Here is a 20,600-nt window from a genome sequence, read left to right as displayed (position 1 = left end):
GGTATATTCACTAAAATACTGCGGCAATGGTTCTCTGTTCAGCTCCTGTGCTTGCAACGTTTACCTAAGTATTGGGCAAGTAAGGCACACTCTAGTTCGTAGGGAGTGAGGACTCACTTACGGGAATGGTCTGTGATGCTAAACCCAAAGAAAATATCTAATGTAAAAGTGGAGCCAGTGGGGTAAGGGTCACGACCACCCCCCCCCCCCCCCATGACTTTGAGGTCAGTCAACTCTGTATGTCAGGACTCGTCCAAATTGACTCCAAATAATTTTCTCACTTAAATTTTAAATTCCTGATCGTGTTGCCATTTTGAATCTGACACAAGTGGCAATGTGGCATTGGAGGACATCACTGTGGGTGTGACAGGTCTGCCAAATCTGAACTTCGACCCCCCCCCTCCCAAATCCTTCAACCGTAGCTCTGCCCCGGTTTAAGTAATTAGATAAATGAGGAGAATGATTTCTACAGTTTGCTATTCATAGCAAAATTATAAACACATTTATAAAGAGCATGTTTACAATTTTGCTGCTATTATGGAACAGTGGTGAACCCTTCAAATAATTTTGTACCAAACTGCGACTGAGTTTCCATTTTGTTGTTGTGCTTAAGCGGTAGTATAACCCAAGTATCCAAAAATTGCTTCACTGATTTTTTAAAATCCTACTGCTTTCATATGTTTCTCAATTTTTTCAGGTGGGCTCGGAATAGCTACTCAAATCAAGGTGGCAAACCATTTTGGATTGATCCTTCTGAAACTGGAATACAGCACATCTTCATAGATGACAATATCCGTCTGAATGATGCTGACAGCATTGTTCATCCACAGGTACAACACTACTAGGGTATTGATTTCAAATATATTAATGATTCGGATTCTACAGCTGACTGACATTAAACTCAATTCTGGGTCCAAAATGGTGATCACGTAGCTTGCTTCTGTGCATGGCTTCGGGAGTATATTTCATTATCCTTTGCCAACCTGCTGCTGGAGTCGTTGTTACCTATAATCTCTTCACCAGCTAAACTTCCTATTGGATTCAGTGAATCTCTTCTGGGAACTGGAGTGGATCATTGGTTTTATTGCTGTTTTTCTTCTGCAGTGTTCTTTGCAGCGCTTGGCCTGGCCTGGCAACTCTCCCCCACCAGCACCTGCGATCCAAGCTGTTGAGGCAGTGGACCAGATGATCTCGGCTGCCTAAATCTCCCCTCTGCCACCCTTGGCATTTAGTGGCCCACTACTACCTTCATTTCTGCTGGTACTTCTGTTACCCACGGATTCTCCACTGCTCCTGCTACCCAAGGTTTCTGCTGTGATCTAGCTCTATACAACATCTCTAATCTCCCTGCTGACCATGTCCTCCTCCAACAACACTTTGCCACCCCCCCAGGCACCTCCGATTTTCCTCGCCGACTTCAGATTCCTCCAGCTTTCCTCATTGACCCCTGATTCCTCCAACCTTCCTCACTGTCTCTGAATTCTAATCTTGCTTGCTGACCCTGTATCAACCACATATCATTGGATTTGTTACCTCCACTGCATCGACTACTGGATTGGCTATCTCCACTCTTCAAATTCTTACTCTGACTTCCTTACTATGCTTAGTCCTCTTTTTTTTATGTCCACGTATCAACTATGACCTGCACCCTAGCCTCCCTGCCTTTTTATCAGTCACCTTTAGGCACTGCTTCGCATTCTTCTCCTTCCACCTTTGACTATCATGCCCAGTTTTCTCCCCACTGCCCTCCTTTATTTCAGCAGCGTGCTCCTCTTGGATCACCCTCCTCACCTGATTCTACTCTCCAGCTGACGTTATCACCTGGTGCCACCCCATCCTTGCCACTGATAGCAAAGCCAACAGCTGTCATGATCCTACTCTGGAACTCCCTCTCTAAGTCAGTCCACCTCTACAAGCCTTCTGAAAACCCATCTCTTTAACTAAACTTTCAGTCACCTCTCCTAACTCCCACAAAGGCTTGCCATCCATTTCCCTTAATTCTCTATGAAGCATCTTGGGACATTTTTCTATGTCGTAAACACTATACAAATGCAAATTGCTGTTGTTGATTGAGAGCCAAATTGATGCACAGCAAAGAATTTTTTTGTTCAACACCCTTTTTTTTATTGAGTTTTATTTTCTCCTTCCCTTTAAGTGTCCTTAAGTCATATGTATTTTCATGGTGAAGATGGTAAAGGTCCAGGACTCTGTGATGTTGCTTGGAATTCCCTGTTGAGAGATGCATCAGAGCAGCCCAGGATTATTCACTGGCTTGCACTGAGACCTTACTTGTGGCTTATTGCAGACACTATCCCCTGCATTCTATCACCTCATGTAAGTGTCAACAGCGCTCACTGTTCGAACACAGATATTCAAAAAAAAAATCAATAGAAATAGGTGTCAGTGAAAGGATGTTAAAGGTATTATTTTCTTCATAAATAGCCATAACACAGCCTGCTGAATGATCAAATTCCAACAGCTGTCTATTGTTCATTTGAGCACTATAGAAAATTTTAGCTTAACAAATGTTTCCTTTGCAACCATGTTAACCACATTGAATAAAAGACTTAAATTTATCAATAAATCCCTGTGCTGTATATATATTTCACTGTTCAATGCTACTATATGCTGCTGTCTCACAGTATAGCAAAATCTTTCTACAAAAATTGGCTTAAGTTCTGGATCTGCATCATGAAACATTTTTGGTATTCAATTCCATGGGTTCATATCTTTTGTGTCAATGGAATTATTATATTAGGCAACTATCTGAAAGATTTGTGTGGGCTATAAATGATATCCTAATTAGTTCCATGGAGAAACAGGTAGCCTTGAGGTCGGAGCATATAAAGTACAATGATAAATTTAAAATGATCGAAGAAGGCAACAGCACTGAGCCCTCGAGCAGGAATAAAGCTCGTGTCAGTTGAGTTTATTGAGGCTGAACTAAAAATTAGGCCAAGCTCTTCAGGGCAGGCTCACCGAGATCAAAAATTGTTTCCTCAAAAAATATGGAAAGAAATTGCACGAGTGCTGACTGTAAAGTGAAAAGGAAGAGAAATAAGCTGAGGAAATGCTGAGATGACTGGAAGTAGAGGGATATGGAGAAGTTGACCAAAATTAGAATAAAATCAACAAGATGCTTAGGGGCCAGAATCCCTTCTCAGCCTAAATCCTGAGAGGAACAGGCAGCAACTGCTCTTTTCAAATCTGGGGAAGTTGAGGGTACAGAGAGACTGGACATGAACAGTGGGACCACTGCCATCAACACCTCCCTGTTTCACCTCTGAACTGAACAGTCTCGGAGGCAACAGCATTGAAAGGCAATATCATGACAGTCCACAACCATTTTGTGATACCATCCTTATTTTCAGTAAGCTGCGGAATACTTATCATGAACGCTCTTACTTTTGCTTTGAGTGTTAAGTACTGTGGTGTGTTCTCCATTTGAGCCAATTGTTTATGAATCCTCCAGTATTTTTAATGGCTATACTTCATTGTTAACTTATGTTTTCTTCGCAAACTCGGATACATCTCCCCTCCCCTCCATCCCAAATTAAAAGGAAAGTTGCCAATGTTTTCTACAGTGAAAATTAATTCAAAAATACCCAAAGATTATATATCTTCATCCTAAATCATCTAATCATACTTTTAATGTGTTTTCTGTTCTCCACTTGTAATTTAATTATTTCTTGATTACAATATAAACATTATAGCCGTTCCTAGCCCCTACGTAGATGTAGTCCATCCTCATTCACATGTTTATGCGCAGACCATGCATATTTACCACTAATTCACTAGGATATTTTTTGCATTTTTGTTGTAATTTGACACCAGTGGTAAGATAAAGCATCTAATAGAAAGTACAAAGTCTGATATTCAGAATCCCTACTTTCATAGCCATGCTGATGGTTTTCCACAAGCAAAACAACTGAATTGTCACGTGAAGACTCATTATTGTGTCAGAGGAGGAAGAGGAAATGGCAAGTGTTAAAGAGGAGAATTTTTTTTTCATTGAGGACTTATGAGGATGGAAAACATGAAATCAGAGAAGGCATTTGAGCCATCAAGTCCTTTTTTTCCACAGACTTATACAATCTGATGTAACTGGGACTGCATTCCACACATTAAATTTCGTAAAAGGAGCTTGCATAAAATTTCTCCCTAGTCAAAAATAATAGGGTAAAACTTCAGACTATCTGTCTTTCCTTATACCTACATGTTCAGCCGTTGCTGGGTGCTTTAAGAACATTAGAACATAAGAAATAGGAGCAGGAGTAGGCCATATGGCCCCTCGAGTCTGCTCGCCATTCATTGAGATCATGACTGATCTTCGACCTCAACTCCACTTTCCTGCCCGATCCCCATATCCCCCTAAAGTCCAAAAATCTATCTATCTCAGCCTTGAACACATTCAACGACTCAGCATCCACAGCCCTCTGGGGTAGAGAATTCCAAAGATTCATAACCCTCTCTGTGAAGAAATTCCTCCTCGTCTTAGTCTTAAATGGCTGACCCTTTATCCTGAGACTATGCCCCCTAGTTCAAGACTCTCCAGCCATGGGAAACAACCTCTCAGCATCTACCCTGTCAAGCCCCCTCAGAATCTTGTATGTTTCAAATAGATCACCTCTCATTCTTCTAAACTCCAGAGAGTATAGGCCCATTCTACTCGACCTCTCCTCACAGGACAACCTTCTCATCCCAGCAGTCAATTTAATGAACCTTTGTTGCACTGCCTCTAAGGCAAGTATATCCTACCTTAGATAAGGAGACCAAAACTGTACACAGTACTCCAGGCAAGGTCTCACCAAAGCCCTGTACAATTGTAGTAAGACTTCCTTTCTCTTGTAGTCCAACCCCCATGCAATAAAGGCCAACAGGCCATTTGCCTTCCTAATTGCTTGCTGTACCTGTACGCTAACTTTCTGAGTTTCATGACAAAAAAATTGCATTTCACCATCTATTTATGCTTAAATCTATAATCTTCAATATCTTTCACAGATATTCATCGACCTCTTTGTATTTTGGAGGAGTTAATTAACAGAGCGTTAATTAGTTTTTGCCCGGAGTCTGTACGACTTATTCACTACTCTGTTGAGGTGGTGGTGGGGGTAATTCTTCTAATCCCTAGTCTTGTTTGGGGCTTGTTAATTTTGTACTTGTGTCCTCTAGTAGTGCACTCAGTTTCATCCAAATTAAATAATCTGCTTGCATCTACAATACTTGTGCTTCTCAACATCTTAACAACTACTATTTTATCCCTGTTCATCTTTTCTCCAATGAGTTCTTCAGCACTGATTTTTTTTTTTGTTTACCACTTAGCACCTTGGATCCTAAAATTATCCTTGTTGCTGCTTGCTGAAGTTTCTCCCATGTTTTGGTGTCCTTTTCAAAATAGAATGCACCTAACTAGAACACACTATTCAAAATGTGCCCTTAACAAATGAAGTGTAAGGGCTACAGTAACCTGTTTAATCTTTGTACTCAATCGCCCTCATGAAGCATTCTAATGCTTGATTTGGCTTATTGATAATAGCTTCAAGCTGATCAAATGCTTTTGGTGAATGGTCAGTAATAATGGACATTTGTGTGTAATGGAGAGTGACTTCTGTGGATATTTTTTCTGTTACATAAACACACAACATCCTTTATGATCTGAAACCTGCACCTTTAACTGTCTGCTATACTAAGTTAGCATAGCCCAAGTACCCAGTCACAGTAAATTGGTTACTAGAATTTATGTAGGATACCCATTGCATCTTGTATCAATCCAGAAGGTGGAAAATATCAAAACCTAGACCCATTTTGTACTGGCTAAACTACTGCTGTAGTTGTAAATAAATTCAATGATTTATAGAATCAATGATACAGACAAAATACTATATAACACAAGTAGTAACTTACAACATGTACATCTGGGCTGACAGTTTGAGTTTGTTGTTCTCCCAGTTCTTTAGAAATGAAACAGTATCTTGTTGTAATGGATGCAGTTTGATGCACTTGACTATATTGAACAATGCCAGAACTAAAAACTAGCAGACAGCCCTGGGACCTTTCTCGATCTAATGATGTTTACATTTCAACTCTTTGATATAGAAACAGTCTCTTTGAAGATTGTCTTCAGCAGCCAACTTTAATGAACTTGCAATCTCTTAAAACAGACCCTGCAGAACTCCACTAGTTATTGGCTCTGGCTCCCCCTCCTCACCGGAGCTTTTTCCATTAATCATCAACAGCTTCTTTCGATTATCAAAGCAGTTGTTAATCCAAGTCAATAATTTCCCATGAGCCTTAACTTTAACCATCTCACATGGGAAATTTTATCAAAAGCCTCTAAAAATCAAAGCAAATTCTTACTTATTAAGTTGGCCCTGTGCTTTGCACTTTGTGACACGTGGCACCCTTCACCCTCTAAATCCTGATCTATTTAAAATATCATGTTGAGAGTATCTGCCTCATGCCAATTAATTTATTTTAGAATATATACAGTCCAATTTTGAATTTAAAGATACTATGGATTCATAAATGGGATGAGTCTGTTAAAAAGAGGTGTAACAGAGTGGGAAATAGTATGACCTACTCAAAAGAGAAGTGATGCATTGCATATGATTGTTCTGCAAAAATATGGAAAATGCCAGTTTGGGTTATTTTAGTCAGGTCCACCTCCACCCTAATTGGTTTAATTGGCATTTTACTCATAATCTATTATAGCTGGGTTAAACTGCATATGGAAGATATGAGCTTGAGAGAATTACTGTAAGATTTGCTGGTGGTAATGCATAGCAATAAGCTTGATAACACTGCACACCAGATGATTTCAGCAGATAAGTTTTAATACAAATTTATTATTTAATATAACAATATTGCATTGTATGCTTATCTATTTTTAGATGTATAAAAGTCTTGTGTCCAAAGTACATCTGTCACACTTTGCTATAAACGCAAAACAATCTTGGAACAAAAAAGGAAATGCAGTCATTTCATGTTGAGAGTTTTTGATCTAAGCAGAAATTTACAAGCGGCTACAATTGCCCTCTAATTGACTTCAGGACATTGAATCAGCTGTAATTGCTTGAATTTGCCTATTTCTTGTTCTATATGCATGAATAATGGTTTTAAAGAGACAGGACAGGTTAAACAAAGCTCCATGTTAGCAACTAAGCATCACAATTGTGTTCAAGACTACCTGTGAGTAACATCATAGGAAATCTGCTTAGGACCCAGCAACAGAGAGTCCTACTCTTTTAACAGAGAAACCCAGGTACAGAGAAAACCCTTGTAGACATAGAAACCTCTCTCTTTGGCCTATTACCTCTCCTACCTAGCTGTTCTCTATTCAAGTGAACAGGAAAGCCATTTCTGATTTTGGACATTGATGACTGATTGTCCATGCGGTGAACAGAGATGCCACTTTCAGTATTACTAACAAGACATAATTGGTGTGAGCCTTTTACTTGAAACCTCTTTTATTCACTCAGATCAAATACACAAAAAGTAACCCATACTCTTTGGTGGGGAAAGCACAGATCCTTACAGTTATATAACAAACGCTGCAGCTAATGCTTGTCTCCCATGAAGACTTTGAGAGATTGGTAGAAGAAGTTGCCTCTAAATGGGGTGGCTGCCCCACAGATTAACACCAAGATATTCCGGTGCAAATTAACAGCAAAAACTCCATGCAAGAACCTGATTTGCTTGGAGTGAAATGAATGAATGACTGAAATTAACTAAATACATGTCCCTGCAGGTTTTTTAAATTGATGTTGTGCTATCAGTCACTGCCAACAGGATTGTTGCATCACAAGTAGCTTGCTTGGCAGTGTGCTGTGTACCAGCATTCCCACTGAAGTTTCTACCTGGGACAGTATAGTGAAGAGAATGTCTCACCAATGAATTTCAGGTATTCCTCATCACTACTGGCATGTGTTAACTTTTGAGATATTCAAAATTATAAATGAATGACTGTAACTCACTATCAGTGATATTGCAATTTACATGTACAGTAACTATAGCTATAGCATGACTTTCAAATCTTTTTTTAAAAAATAGGTATTTGTGGAGGATGGTGCTGGAACCAGGACTGTCCCAACCTCAGAGCTGTATGACATTTGTCTGGTTCAGACAGACCTTCTTGGAGCCATCTGTGACCGGCGTTACTTCATCAAGTGTGTGCAGCAGTGTGAAGAGAATTACAGTAACTACACAGCGCTTTCACAACTGTAGATATCATAGCACATTAACAACCTCAGATAGCAGATAAACTCAGGGCATGTGTTTGAAAATGCAACCAGATAAAATAAAATTATATATAAATTTGTTAATTATATTAAGGACCATGGTGAAGGTTGAGATATATTGGTTGAGTTGTAGTGAAACGTTAGAATCGCAATGATGCATTACTCTGAAAAAATATCTAACATTTATGGTTACTGTGGAAATGAATTTACAGTTTCACCATTTGCATGCATGAGCAGGATAACTTAAATGCAGTCAAATATGATTAGATTGAATGAATTTTATTCCATAAATGTTCATAAAATATATTTATAAAAATGTATTTATTCTGTTGGGAAATGCACTGTGTGGAATTATTACCCTGAAGAGAGTAATGCAGTTGGGGTGTATAGTGTTAATATGAATATTTAACCATTACTGAGCTGAATAGAAAGTCCTTCCTTGAGATTCTGCAACAAATGTGAATAGCAGTTGCATCTATTTCCATCCTGAATAAACAAGCACTCAACGCAGTTTTAGAATAACTGCTGTAACAGTATTTTAACTCTTATCCTGCTAGCTAAATGCTACACAACAAATACTATTACCCCTGCAGTTCTGAATAATCAGTGACTCATGTGGTTCAAGAACATAGTTATGAGTGGTGCTTTAATCCTTGCCCTGCTAAATGAATAGTAACTCCATCTTGCTACACAAGTACTGAGAATATTGCTCATCCTCCATGAAGGCTTAAATAGATTGTAAATCAGCAATTCAGTGATGAGTACATCTTTTGTTGAATGATTCATGTTTAACTAGTCAGGTCCTATAACTGGACAGTTCCATGGAAACTTGTATGAGATGACTTTCCTGGTGAAAACCTTTTCCAAGTCTGTTACAATAAAAAGTAGAGTTTGTGTAATGGGTCATTTGTCTCTCATTCTTTTGAAGAAAAACAATGGTTCATCTCGCTGTTAAAGCATACTTGGAGGTAATAATGAGGTGATAATCTTTCCGTGCTTTGTGCCTGCCTCAATTTTAATTTTGTAATTAAATTGATTTCTAGGCTATAACTGGAAAAAAAAAGTTTAATTTGACTGCTACTAACTAACCAAGATTCATACTTTTCTGTGAATTCCAGTTAAATCTAGTCATTGACTGTGATGTTCCACAGCAGTAAGATACGGGGATATCATAATACTGCCTGATCTGATTTTTTTAATATGGTTTTTGTCATTTTTTTATTTGCCTGTTTAGAACGTAATTTATTATTTTACCTCTGGTCCTTTAAATAAAAGAAAACTAATTTCCATTCCATTTCTTCTACTGTTCCCAGCTCCCATTACTGGTGATCCATTAGCAAGAGCGCACTGCCACATTTGCTGGATATGTAGAAGCAGTCCCAATACTAGTGTTGTCCATAAATCTGGTGGACATAAGGTATACGCACCTCCCTCCAAGACTTTGGAGATGCTGATTCTTTGTTGAAATTGGGTTTTCAAGTCTTCAGTGTGCAACAGAGGAAAATATGTTAAATATTGCATAAAATCTGGCTGCCAGCCAAGAATTCCAGGATTTGTAATATGATATAGAATGGAAGCTAAAACAGATGCATTGATAACAATTTCACAGAATTACTACAGAAATGTCTGTACAATATCTGGACATTGTTTGGGTCACTTGCTGTGGAACTGATTCCCATGACTGACAAACTCAGCTTCCTTAAGTACCTCTTGCAGCTGTACTGGGATTTAAAGCTTTTGGAAGGAGATGGATGCATGTGGATAATTACATGTAATGCACATCATTTTTGAAATTGTGTTTCATTTGACGGTCAAAACTGCATTTTAGTTTGTTCCATTAACTGGTGCTGAACAATAGTAATGTCAATCAAGCCCAATCACTGAGTAAAGGGGGGGGCAGGGGGTTGTATCCTAATTACTGCTTCTCACTCCACAATGTTTTAGCATTGCATCACTTTCCCCGATCCAAATGATCTTAGAATTGCTTTCCCCCGCTTCCCTTCGACTTCATTACATGTAGTTGCATCTCTGATGGTAGGACCGTTTGATGGCAGAACTGTGTAAGAGAAGGATAAATCAATTATACACATAATGTAAATCAATGTATAAAAGTTGGCTTGAATTAGGTAAAACTTAGAAAGTCTTTTTAAAAAAAAATTATCAAAGATGGAGTGTTTATGGGCTGTGGTTGCTAATATATTGCATTCAAAATATTGGAGTTTTTTTGAAGAGATGTAGAACACTTCATTTTTGATTTTGGACCCGAATTCAAAGACCAGAGTAATGGGATGTGGGTGTCTGATCTGTCAGCTGTAATGTTCCTAGGCAAAATAAGGTTGAGTTTTGGATGGGTTCTGATGAGGTTTATGTCTTACTGTGCCAGGACAGCATTCTGTCCCAACAGAGCTACCGACGAAGATAGGCAGAGCTCTTTCTCCTTCTCCAACCACCGCCCCCCCCCCCCCCCCTCCATTGTCCAATTGAACACCGGAGGGCACAGCTAAACGACCAGACCCGAAAGCACAGACTGCTTTTAATGTATGTAGAACTATTTTACTGTACTAATATGTTTTCTGTTATCGCTGTGCAAATTTGATATTAACCTCAAATGTGTGGAATAACTTCCTGAAATATATGTACCACTTTTTTTTTCTTTTAAAAGATTGGGTAGGCTCAAGAGTTCCGTGGGTATAAGTCCAAAATACAAAGTTTCTCACAATTAAGCCTCATTTAGTCATATCCTTTGGAGAGACCACATGAACAACTGGTTAGGGAAATGGAAATGTCAAGTGTAGAGGAGGGTGACCTTGGTGTGCTTGATACTGACAGTGGATGTAAATGTTCCTCAGCTTGATCTGCAAAAAATCAGCCAAAAGGGAGAAATACAAGCTTGTGCTTAAAAAAATAAGATTTTTGTGCTGTTACATATGTTGTTGTATCAAGTGTAATTTTACTAATAGGATCAGGTTTTACCAATGTTTGGTCCTACAGAATTTTAATTTTTACGTGGGCATGAAACAGATGGGGGAGTGAATTTGTGAGGGGGTGTATGAGGACACCAATCTAACATTATTAACATGCTCCTGTCCTATTCAACAGAAGATATTCCTATAGTTGGAACAGGACTGGAACCATCATTTGCATTTGGATTACTCAACAACTATGCCAATATATATCCCAATTCTTTTCTTCATTGGGTATTTGTTCAGGTCCTTTTTAAAAAAAATTAACATTGATGGGAGTATATTTGACATACCTACTATTCTGTATGGGGTGGGGGAAACCTTTTCAATCTGTAGTCTTGCTTGCCATTTCTGGACTCCTGCTTGCCAATTTGGTATGTGTCCTGCCATCACTATTTAAGTTAAATAACTTGGTCACACCCACATTATATATACCTGTCAGCATTTTGGGGACATTTGAGTAAGTGACTATATGGAGAGCAGATGGGCCTGAGTTTGGACCTTGAACTGAAGTTCGTTCCAAATGTTCAGTTATTCACATGCATACAGCAATGAGAGAAGTGCTGAAAGTCTTGAGCACACTCGGATTGCATTCTTGAGTCTTCTACATTGAGTAAAAGTAGCAGTTTCCTAATTGTGACGAGTTTAGAACTCCTTGGGGCGAGTTTAATGCGCCTGCTGTTAATGTGTAAATTGTCCAGCAACTTGTGGCGAGGAAGAGATACACTGTGAATTGCGAATTGCCACAAGTTGCTGGACGATTTGCACTGCTCCGCCATTGCCCTCGTGAAAATGGCAGCTTGCCCTCAACCTCCCTGTGAATTTCAAGAAATTGCTGTATTTGCACATTAATTGCCAGAAAGTTAGGGCTGATACTTATCATCATAAGTACCTTTTTAATGAGATTTATGTTCCTGCAATGTCAATCAGCCTTTCTGCCCCAGAAAGGGAACAATTGAAACAGTGGAGTCTCATTCCTACGGGTAGTAAATTGTTAGAGATTTTTTAAATTTAAAATTTTTCATTTTGTCTTTCTTTTTTCTCTCCATCCAATCTTTCTTTCCTTCTCTTTATGTGGGGGTGGGGGAGTTAGTGGCTGAGGGAAAGAATAAAAGAAATAGGGACAACTCTAGCCCATTCTAGTGTCTAGTTATAGAATAGCATTACAATAGCCTGACACTAGGCATATGAGAAAAGGCTTAGGAGAGGGGAGATTTAAAAAAAAGTTAAACATGAAATAACATTAAAGTACTTGAGAATTATATTTTGAAGCTTTTGCTGTTTCATTAAAACCTTGAAATAAAAGGTGCTTAAATCAATCTTCAAGGAGACAGTCAAGACCAACAGTCTATCACCAAGTCTGAGATGTCCTGGTGCCCTCCTTATCAGCTCGCACTTCCAGCAACTTGCAATGCAAACATTTTTCGAGCTGAAGGGTGAGGGAAAAAGTATAACTAATGTGGCATGCGGCGAGCTGCCTCACTCCAGCAAATTCTGGGCAGTAACATCTTCCTGTTCTGTTGAAAGGTCATCGACCTGAAAAGTTAACTCTTTTTCTCTCCACAGATGCTGCCTGACCTGCTAAGTGTTTCCAGCATTTTCTGTTAAATTAAACGGTTGGGGGGAGAAGAGGAGGAAGTGCGGGCAAAGGTACACAACGCAAAATGAGCGACAAGCTTGTCAGTTAAGGGAGGCAACGGAAGATGGTGCATTAGCCCCTGGGCAGTGTGTGGGGGAGGGTAAATAGTCGTGCATGCAGATAGTGAGGGCCGACTAGAACCTTTGCTATTATTTGTTCCCAAGGCATATCGGCGGGAAAAGTTCACTTCTGAAGGGTTTTGAATTATTTTGCTTCTTTTGCTATTAAACCTCGGAAACGTTTCTGTGTCCAGTCGGCGACTGTCTGGTCATTTTAATGCGGAAGGCATGGAAGATGCGTTGCATAGTGCGGATACCTGGTGAAAGCTCAGAAACACCGGCCGGGGAAGGTTGTGAGTCTCAAAGGGTTAATTCGGGTGACGCGATTTTTTTTTAGATTTTTAGCTTCCTCGGAGAGAGAGAGCTGAAAAGCATCAATAGAGGGCCATAGAAAAAGAGAGGGAGGGGTGCACATGGAAACAGTGAAATAAACTGAGGGAAGCACTAAAACAACCAAATATATCAACACCAGGAGCCCCTAAGTAGAGTCTGGAGAGACATCGGAAATCCAGGAGAAAGTAATGATAGCAAGAGGGGGAGAGACACAACATGAGAACGAATCAGATTCAACCCGGCAGCAAAAAATAAAGAATCTCTTCAGAAATTTGGGGGGAAATATCAGTGAAACCAAAAGCAGAGGCACCCAGCGTGGAAATACAAAAAGAAACAAATCCTGGAGGAGAGATAGGACAAGCCGAAGGCTGGCGTGAGGGAATGGAGCCAACCCAGTTCTGAGCGAACAACAGGAATCAGTCTGAGGATCTATGGAATCCGCTTCTAAAACGATCATAGGAAGCTAGAAATAGGATTACTATAGATTCTGGAATAGTTTCAAGAGAGTGAGGAAAACTCTCAGCCAAGAAGCGATTAACTGGAATCGGTAAGGAATCTGGGAAAGTGACAAACTCCAGGAGTTGTGGGCATCCGAGCAAGGGGAGGAACCGACCAAAGCACATAAAGGTGCGGATGCTGCTACCAGGTATAGTCATTATATACACAGTAACATATTGTACGCATATTTGGTAACTTTATGGTGTACACACAGTAACTTATAAGGAGAGATACGGTGTTTTATCTTTCCTGCTTTATTAGAATTTCTGAATGATACGAGCAGTCATAGGCAACAGGTTTAGGGCTGGTGTTTATTTGATGGAACTTCAGTCTGGGTATAAGCCTGGAATAACTAATGGATGGAACTGGTAATGGGAAGGGAGACTATCAGAATAGGGACTAGATTTAAATTGAGAGGTGTAGGGGTTAAACGGCAGAGTTTTATTAAAAAAAGAAATTGGAAAATCGTTTTTTATTTCTTTATAGACAAACCAGATGTTGACACGGTCATGCTGAAAGGCTTCATCACGGTCTTGGTGTGTGACATCACGGTGGTGAAAATAGTATGACTTTGGACCTCCCTCTTCTCCATATTTAAAAAAAGGTTGGCTAAACTTTATGAAATGAGGTCGCAGCCTGTTAAAATATTACTCTGCATGTATAGTTTAGGATATTTTGTGTTGATTTGGGTTAGGGTATGGGTTTTATTTTCAGAATTAGAGATGTAGATATTTACTTAAGGGTTCAGGATATCTTTGTATTGTGATTTAATGTAAAGGTCTATCTATCTCTGAGTGATTATGGCACAGGTTTGTATTTAAAGGCTTAGAATATGAATTTGTTTTTAGGAATTTAGGTTTTGGGTTTACATTTTCATTTATAACATATTTAAGGTTTTAGAGTTCTTGTTTAGTGTATGGTGTTCAGAGATTTAAGCATAGAAATTACTATTAAAGCTTTTGTATTGCATTTTTCTGTCCGCTATTTTAACACTGGCAAAAGCCATTAAAAATAACAGTTTAAAATATAGGCAGACAAATATCTTATGTAGATGTTAAGGGTTTGTTAGCTGATATCAACAACATTAATTTGTAGGTTTTAGAGTAATAGTTTGTTTTGAGGTGTAGACTATAGGATTATATTTTGGGGTTCAGCGTACAAGTTTGTGTTGGAGTGCTAGAGTTATGGATTTGTGCTTGATGGTTTACTTGAGTTTGCATTTGTAGGTTGAAATGTGGGGTTGACTTTGCATTTGGGGACTAAAAAAAAGTAAGAAAGTAAAAATATACTCTCCCCATTCAGACATTTTTTCCTATCCCTGTTGCCCTGGGAACAAACAGTTGTTTTTCTCCTTGCAATTGAATCAGAAATCTAACCTTTTCTCTTTTTATGAATGTTTAAAGACCTCATTCACAGCACTCAATAGCAGCTTATTCCATAAATTAAGTGGGAAATAGTTACTCCTTGAATTATGTTTTAGTACAAGATTTCCTTGCCTTAATCTTATGCCCCTCTATTTTTTTCTGGTTCAGCAAAAAGAACACTTCCACAATCATCGCTCTGATTCCCTTTGTGATTATAAGAACTTTGATTATTGCTGAATCTCTTTTCATAGCTCATCTGATCTAGGATTCATTTCCTAATAAAAGGCAATAGGATGGTGAACAATCAAACAGTCAAGGCACAAACTTTTTTTAAAAATGAAGAAAATCATACACTCGGTGCACATTACCTTGGTTGTTTTACATTTAATTAATATGACATTTACAGGAGGGTTCACTGAAACCATAATTGTGTACATATGAATAATGAGGATGAGGATGGCCATGGGAGGTATGTTGGGCATTGATGTACAGCGATTATACTACCTTTTCATGGCATGTTAGTGGGTTGGAGCTACTCTCCAACAATTGGGAACAGCAGTGGAGTGCTTGTTTGTATTTTGAGGTTGGAATATGGAAATGGTTATAAGGATGAATTTGTATTTGAGGATTGAAGGTATAGGAATTTGATAGCAAACATGGAACAGGAGATTCTCCTACTAGATAGTTAGTTTTTATTGAAATCCCTTTGAATTGCTTTTTAGGTTGAGTTGCAGACTCAATTTCTGTTTGTTTATATTTGGGGCGTGAGAAACATTTTGGTGGGGTGTTGGGATGTGAAATTAGTGTAAGGGATTTCCTCGGGGGTGGGGGGGGGGTTTTTCCTGATCAGCCACCTTAACTTCGGCGAAAGATCAGTAGAAACTTTGGATAGATCCACAAATGGGGTTTCCACTGATCTTCTGCCAAAGTTACTGCGGCCTATCAGGAGAATCACTGAGGAAATTACTTACGTTGTTTTAATTACAAAGACATCACATGACATAAATCACATTGAACCCAATTATTGAATTAGTTGGCTTTTGTCCCTCCTTAAATAAGAGAGAGTTTGCACCACACTTTTTTTATAAAGACAGTGCCTTTTTGTGGTGAACAATTATTTACGTTAGCATGTGAATGCTGGAGATGAGTTTGGATTAAGTGGTCAGGATGTGAGAATGAGTGTGTATTTATATCCCATTAAACTGCTGACCACTCAATTTCCCTTCCTGGCCCCCATGACAGCTGCTGTTGTGAACGGTTCCCTCTCCTCAGGTACTGTCCTCCTCCCTTTCAAAATCTGCTATCATCAACTCAAAAAAAACCCCCACCCTTGACTCCTCTGTATTTGCAAACTACTGCCCCATCTCCAACCTTCCTTTCCTCTCAGACCTCAAATGTGTTGTCACCTCCCAAATCCGTGCCCAATCTTCCCACAACTCCATTTGATAGCCTTCAAATCAAGTTTTCAGCCCTGCTACAGCAATGCAACGGCCCTAAACAAATCACAATGACATTCTTTGTGACATAAGATTAGAACATAAAAGGAGAAGGAGTAGGCCGTACAGCCCCTCGAGTCTGCTCTGCCATTCAGTAAGATCATGACTGATCTTCTACCTCAACTCCACTTTCCCACCATATCCCCATTTCCCTTGATTTCCTTAGTGTCCAAAAATCTATCGATCTCAGTCTTGAATATACTCAACGACTGAGCATCCACAGTCCTCTGCGGTAGAGAATTCCAAAGATTCACAACCCTCTGAGTGAAGAATTTTTTCCTCATCTCAGTCCTAAATGGCCGACCCTTTATCTTGAGACTATGACCCCTAGTTCTAGACTCTCCAGCCAGTGGAAACAGCCTCTCAGCACCTACCCTGTCAAGCCCTCTCAGAATTTTATATGTTTCAATGAGATCATCTTTCATTCTTCTAAACTCCAGAGAATATAGGCCCATTTTACTCAATCTCTCCTCATAGGACAACCCTCCTCAGGAATCAATCTAGTGAACCTTTGTTGCACCCCCTCTAAGGCAAGTATATCCTTCCTTAGGTAAAGAGATCAAAATTGTACACAGTACTCCACGTGTGATCTCACCAGAGCCCTGTATATTTGCAGCAAGACCTCCTTACTCTAATACTCCAACAATCTTGCAATAAAGACTAACATACCATTTCCCTTCCTAATTGCTTGCTGTACCTGCATGTTAATTTTCTGTGATTCGTGTACAAGGACACCCAAATCCCTCTGGCTATCAACATTTCTTAGTCTCTCACCTTTTTAAAAATATTCTGCTTTTCTATTCTTCCTACCGAAGTGGATAATTTCACATTTCCCCACATTATATTCCATCTGTCACCTTCTCGCCCACTCACTTAACCTGTCTATATCCCTTTGCAGCCTCTTTGCATCCTCCTCACAGCTTAGTTTCCCACCTAGCTTTGTATCGTCAGCAAACTTGGATACACTACACCCGGTCCCCTCATCTAAGTCATTGACATAGATTGTAAAAAGCTGAGGCCCAAGCACTGATCCTTGCAACACCCCACTAGTTACAGCCTGCCAACCTGAAAATGACCCGTTTACTCCTATTGTCTGTTTTCAGTCCGTTCATCAATCTTCAATCCATGCTAATCTATTACCCCCAATACCATAAGCCCTAATCTTGTGTAACAGCCTCTTGTGTGGCACCTTATTGAGTATCTTTTGAAAACCCAAATATACTGTATCCACTGGTTCCCCCTCATCTACCCTGCTAGTTACATCCTTAAAAAATTCAAATAGATTTGTCAAACTCCATTTCCCTTTCATAAAACCATGTTGACTCTGCCTAATCATATTATGATTTTCTAAGTGCCCTGTTACTCCGTCCTTAATAATAGATTCTAGCATTTTCTTTACTACTGATGTCAGGCTAACTGGCCTATAATTCCCTGTTTTCTCTCTCCCTCCTTTCTTGATGAGCGGGGTTACATTTGCTACCTTCCAATCCATGGGGACTGTTCTAGAATCTAGGGAGTTCTGGAAGATCAAAACCAATGCATCCACTATCTCTGCAGCCACCTCTTTTAAAATCCTAGGATGAAGGCCATCAGATCCAGGCGATATGTCAGCTTTTAGTCCCATTAATTTTACTAATCTTAATTACTATAAGTCCCTCATTCTCATTAGACCCTTGGTTCCCCACTATGGTGCATTATCCCGTCTCCTCTACAGCCTTTGACATGGTTGGCCGCACCATCCTCCTCCAATACCTCCCTCCATTGTCCAGCTAAATGGAACTGCCCTCACCTGGTTCCACTCTTACCTATCCAGTCGTACCAGAGGATCTCCTGCAATGGCTTCTTCTCCACGCTGCACCGTTACCTCAGGAGTCCCTAAGGATCTATCCTTGACCCTTTCCTATTTCTCATCTACATGCTACCCCTTAGTAACATCGTCCGAAGACATGACGTCAAGTTCCACATATACATTGATGACACTCTGTTCTACCTCACCACAATGTCTCTTAATCCCTCTACTGCCTCTATGTTGTCAGATAGCTTATCTGACATCCAGTCCTGGATGAGCCACAATTTCCTCCAATTAAAGATTGAGAAGGCTGAAGCCATCATCTTTGGCCCCCTCCACAAATCCGTTCCCTTATCAACGATTCAATTCCCCCACCCTGGCTGCTGTCTCAGGATTGAACCAGACTTTTGTAATCCTGGCGTCCTATTTAACTCTGATCTGAGCTTCCGACCCTATATCCTCCATCACAAAGACCGCTTACTTCCACTTCTGTAACATTGCCCATCTTCGCCACTGCATCAGCTTATCTACTTCTGAAACCCTCATCCGTGCTTTTGTTGCCTCCAGAATCGATTATTCCAATGCTCTCCTGGCTGGCCTCCCATCTTCCACCCTCCATAAACTTGAGCTCATCCAAACCTCTGCTGTCCGTTTCCTAACCTACACGTGGTCTCGTTCACCCATCAACCCTATGCTCGCTAATCTACATTGACTCCTGGACCAGCAACACCTCAACTTTAAAATTCTTTTCCTTGTGTTCACATCCGTCCATGGCCTTGCCCCTCTATAGCTCTGTAAATACCTCCAGCCCTGCAATCGTCCGTGAGCTCTGCGCTCCTCCAACTGTAGCATCTTGTACATCCCTCTTTCCCTTCGTCCCACCATTGGCGGCCATACTTTCAGCCGTCTAGCCCCAAAGGTCTGGAATTTCCTCCTTAATCCTCACTGCCTCTCCATCTCTCGCTTTAAGATGCTCCTTAAAACCTATCTCTTTGACCGAGCATTTAGTCACCCATTCTAATATCTTCTCCTTTGACTCGGTCAAGTTTTGTCTGATTATGCCCCTTGAAAAACCGTGGGACGTTTTACTACATTAATGGCACTATATAAGTGCAAGTTCTTATAGAATGGGCCTACTAACACTAATGTGGTGGGATTGGTTTGCATTTAAGGGTCAATGTGTTGGGATGAATGTGTATTTATAATGTTTGTAAACAATTTTACAACACCAAGTTATAGTCCAGCAATTTTATTTTAAATTCACAAGCTTTCGGAGGCTTCCTCCTTCGTCAGGTAAACGATGTGAAAATGAAATCCTCGAGATTTCATCTCGAGGATTTAATTTTCACATCGTTCACCTGACGAAGGAGGAAGCCTCCGAAAGCTTGTGAATTTAAAATAAAATTGCTGGACTATAACTTGGTGTTGTAAAATTGTTTACAATTGTCAACCCCAGTCCATCACCGGCATCTCCACATCATATTTATAATGTGGGCTTATTTACACTAATATGATAGGCATTTAGGGGCCAGGGTGTGATTCTATGGTGTGTGACAATGATTTCTGTTTAGCGTTTATGTTCGAGTTTAGGTTTTCAGGGTGTGTTAATTTGCAGAATGCTTGTCATCAGGTTTGTGTACAACCTTAGCTTTGATTAAATTGTTAGTTTCTTTGTGAAAGGATAAAGAAAGTCAATGTAACAAGGAGAGGAAGTGTGATAATTTAGCCAGGATTTAGTATTGAGCAGTCAGTAAAGGTTTACCATTGGCAGTCGAGAGTTAAGTAATCCAAGCAGATATTTTGTCCCACTGACATTCTCTCTATTTGAATATAAATTTTCTCTCGGTGGTATTATCCCAGTTAAGCATCCAAAATAATATGCTAGTTAAAAAAACAAAATATGCACCTGGTTCAGAAGCAAAGTGCTCACCGGGTGCTAAAACAGATAATAACTTTACAAAAATTCCTTAGTGAGCAAGTACACTCATGACTATAACCACACCAAGGATAGTGCATATGGGCAGACAGGATTCTTTTTCTAAAAATAAAAATTTGGTTGCACACTGATAGGGGATACTTCTAATTGCCCAGCAAAAAAAAAGAAAATCAGACATGGGTATGTAATTCCCCCATTTTGTCCTTGATTACATTATTCAGTGTTAATGCTGGTTATAACCGTTGGAACATTGATAATGCTATTTCTGCCGTCTAGAAAATCCAGA

General features: G+C 39.7%; 2 protein-coding genes across 4 annotated transcripts in view; both read left to right on the top strand.

Annotated features, from left to right (window-relative positions):
• si:dkey-32e6.3 (uncharacterized) overlaps positions 1-9,136 on the top strand; it is a 29,126-nt gene extending 19,990 nt beyond the window's left edge. The window contains exons 5-7 of one of the 3 annotated variants that reach the window (XR_010966062.1): positions 698-830; positions 7,748-7,900; positions 8,050-8,138. Coding sequence is in view for 2 of the 3 variants with exons in the window: in XM_067998579.1 (XP_067854680.1) it covers positions 698-830; positions 8,050-8,223 (307 nt within the window). In the remaining variant the exon portion in view is untranslated. Of the gene's footprint in view, positions 1-697; positions 831-2,155; positions 2,579-7,747; positions 7,901-8,049 lie in introns of those variants that run through there. The other 2 variants (XM_067998579.1, XM_067998580.1) reach the window with 2 other exon arrangements.
• A 4,631-nt stretch (positions 9,137-13,767) lies between these two features.
• LOC137334384 (kelch domain-containing protein 8B-like) overlaps positions 13,768-20,600 on the top strand; it is a 63,246-nt gene continuing 56,413 nt past the window's right edge. The window contains exons 1-2 of the mRNA XM_067999100.1: positions 13,768-13,877; positions 14,216-14,333. The gene's annotated coding sequence lies outside the window, so the exon portion shown is untranslated. The remainder of the gene's footprint in view (positions 13,878-14,215; positions 14,334-20,600) is intronic.

Source organism: Heptranchias perlo, chromosome 17, assembly GCF_035084215.1.
Source record: "Heptranchias perlo isolate sHepPer1 chromosome 17, sHepPer1.hap1, whole genome shotgun sequence".
Taxonomy (NCBI): domain Eukaryota; kingdom Metazoa; phylum Chordata; class Chondrichthyes; order Hexanchiformes; family Hexanchidae; genus Heptranchias; species Heptranchias perlo.
This window is presented reverse-complemented; position numbering and strand designations above follow the sequence as displayed.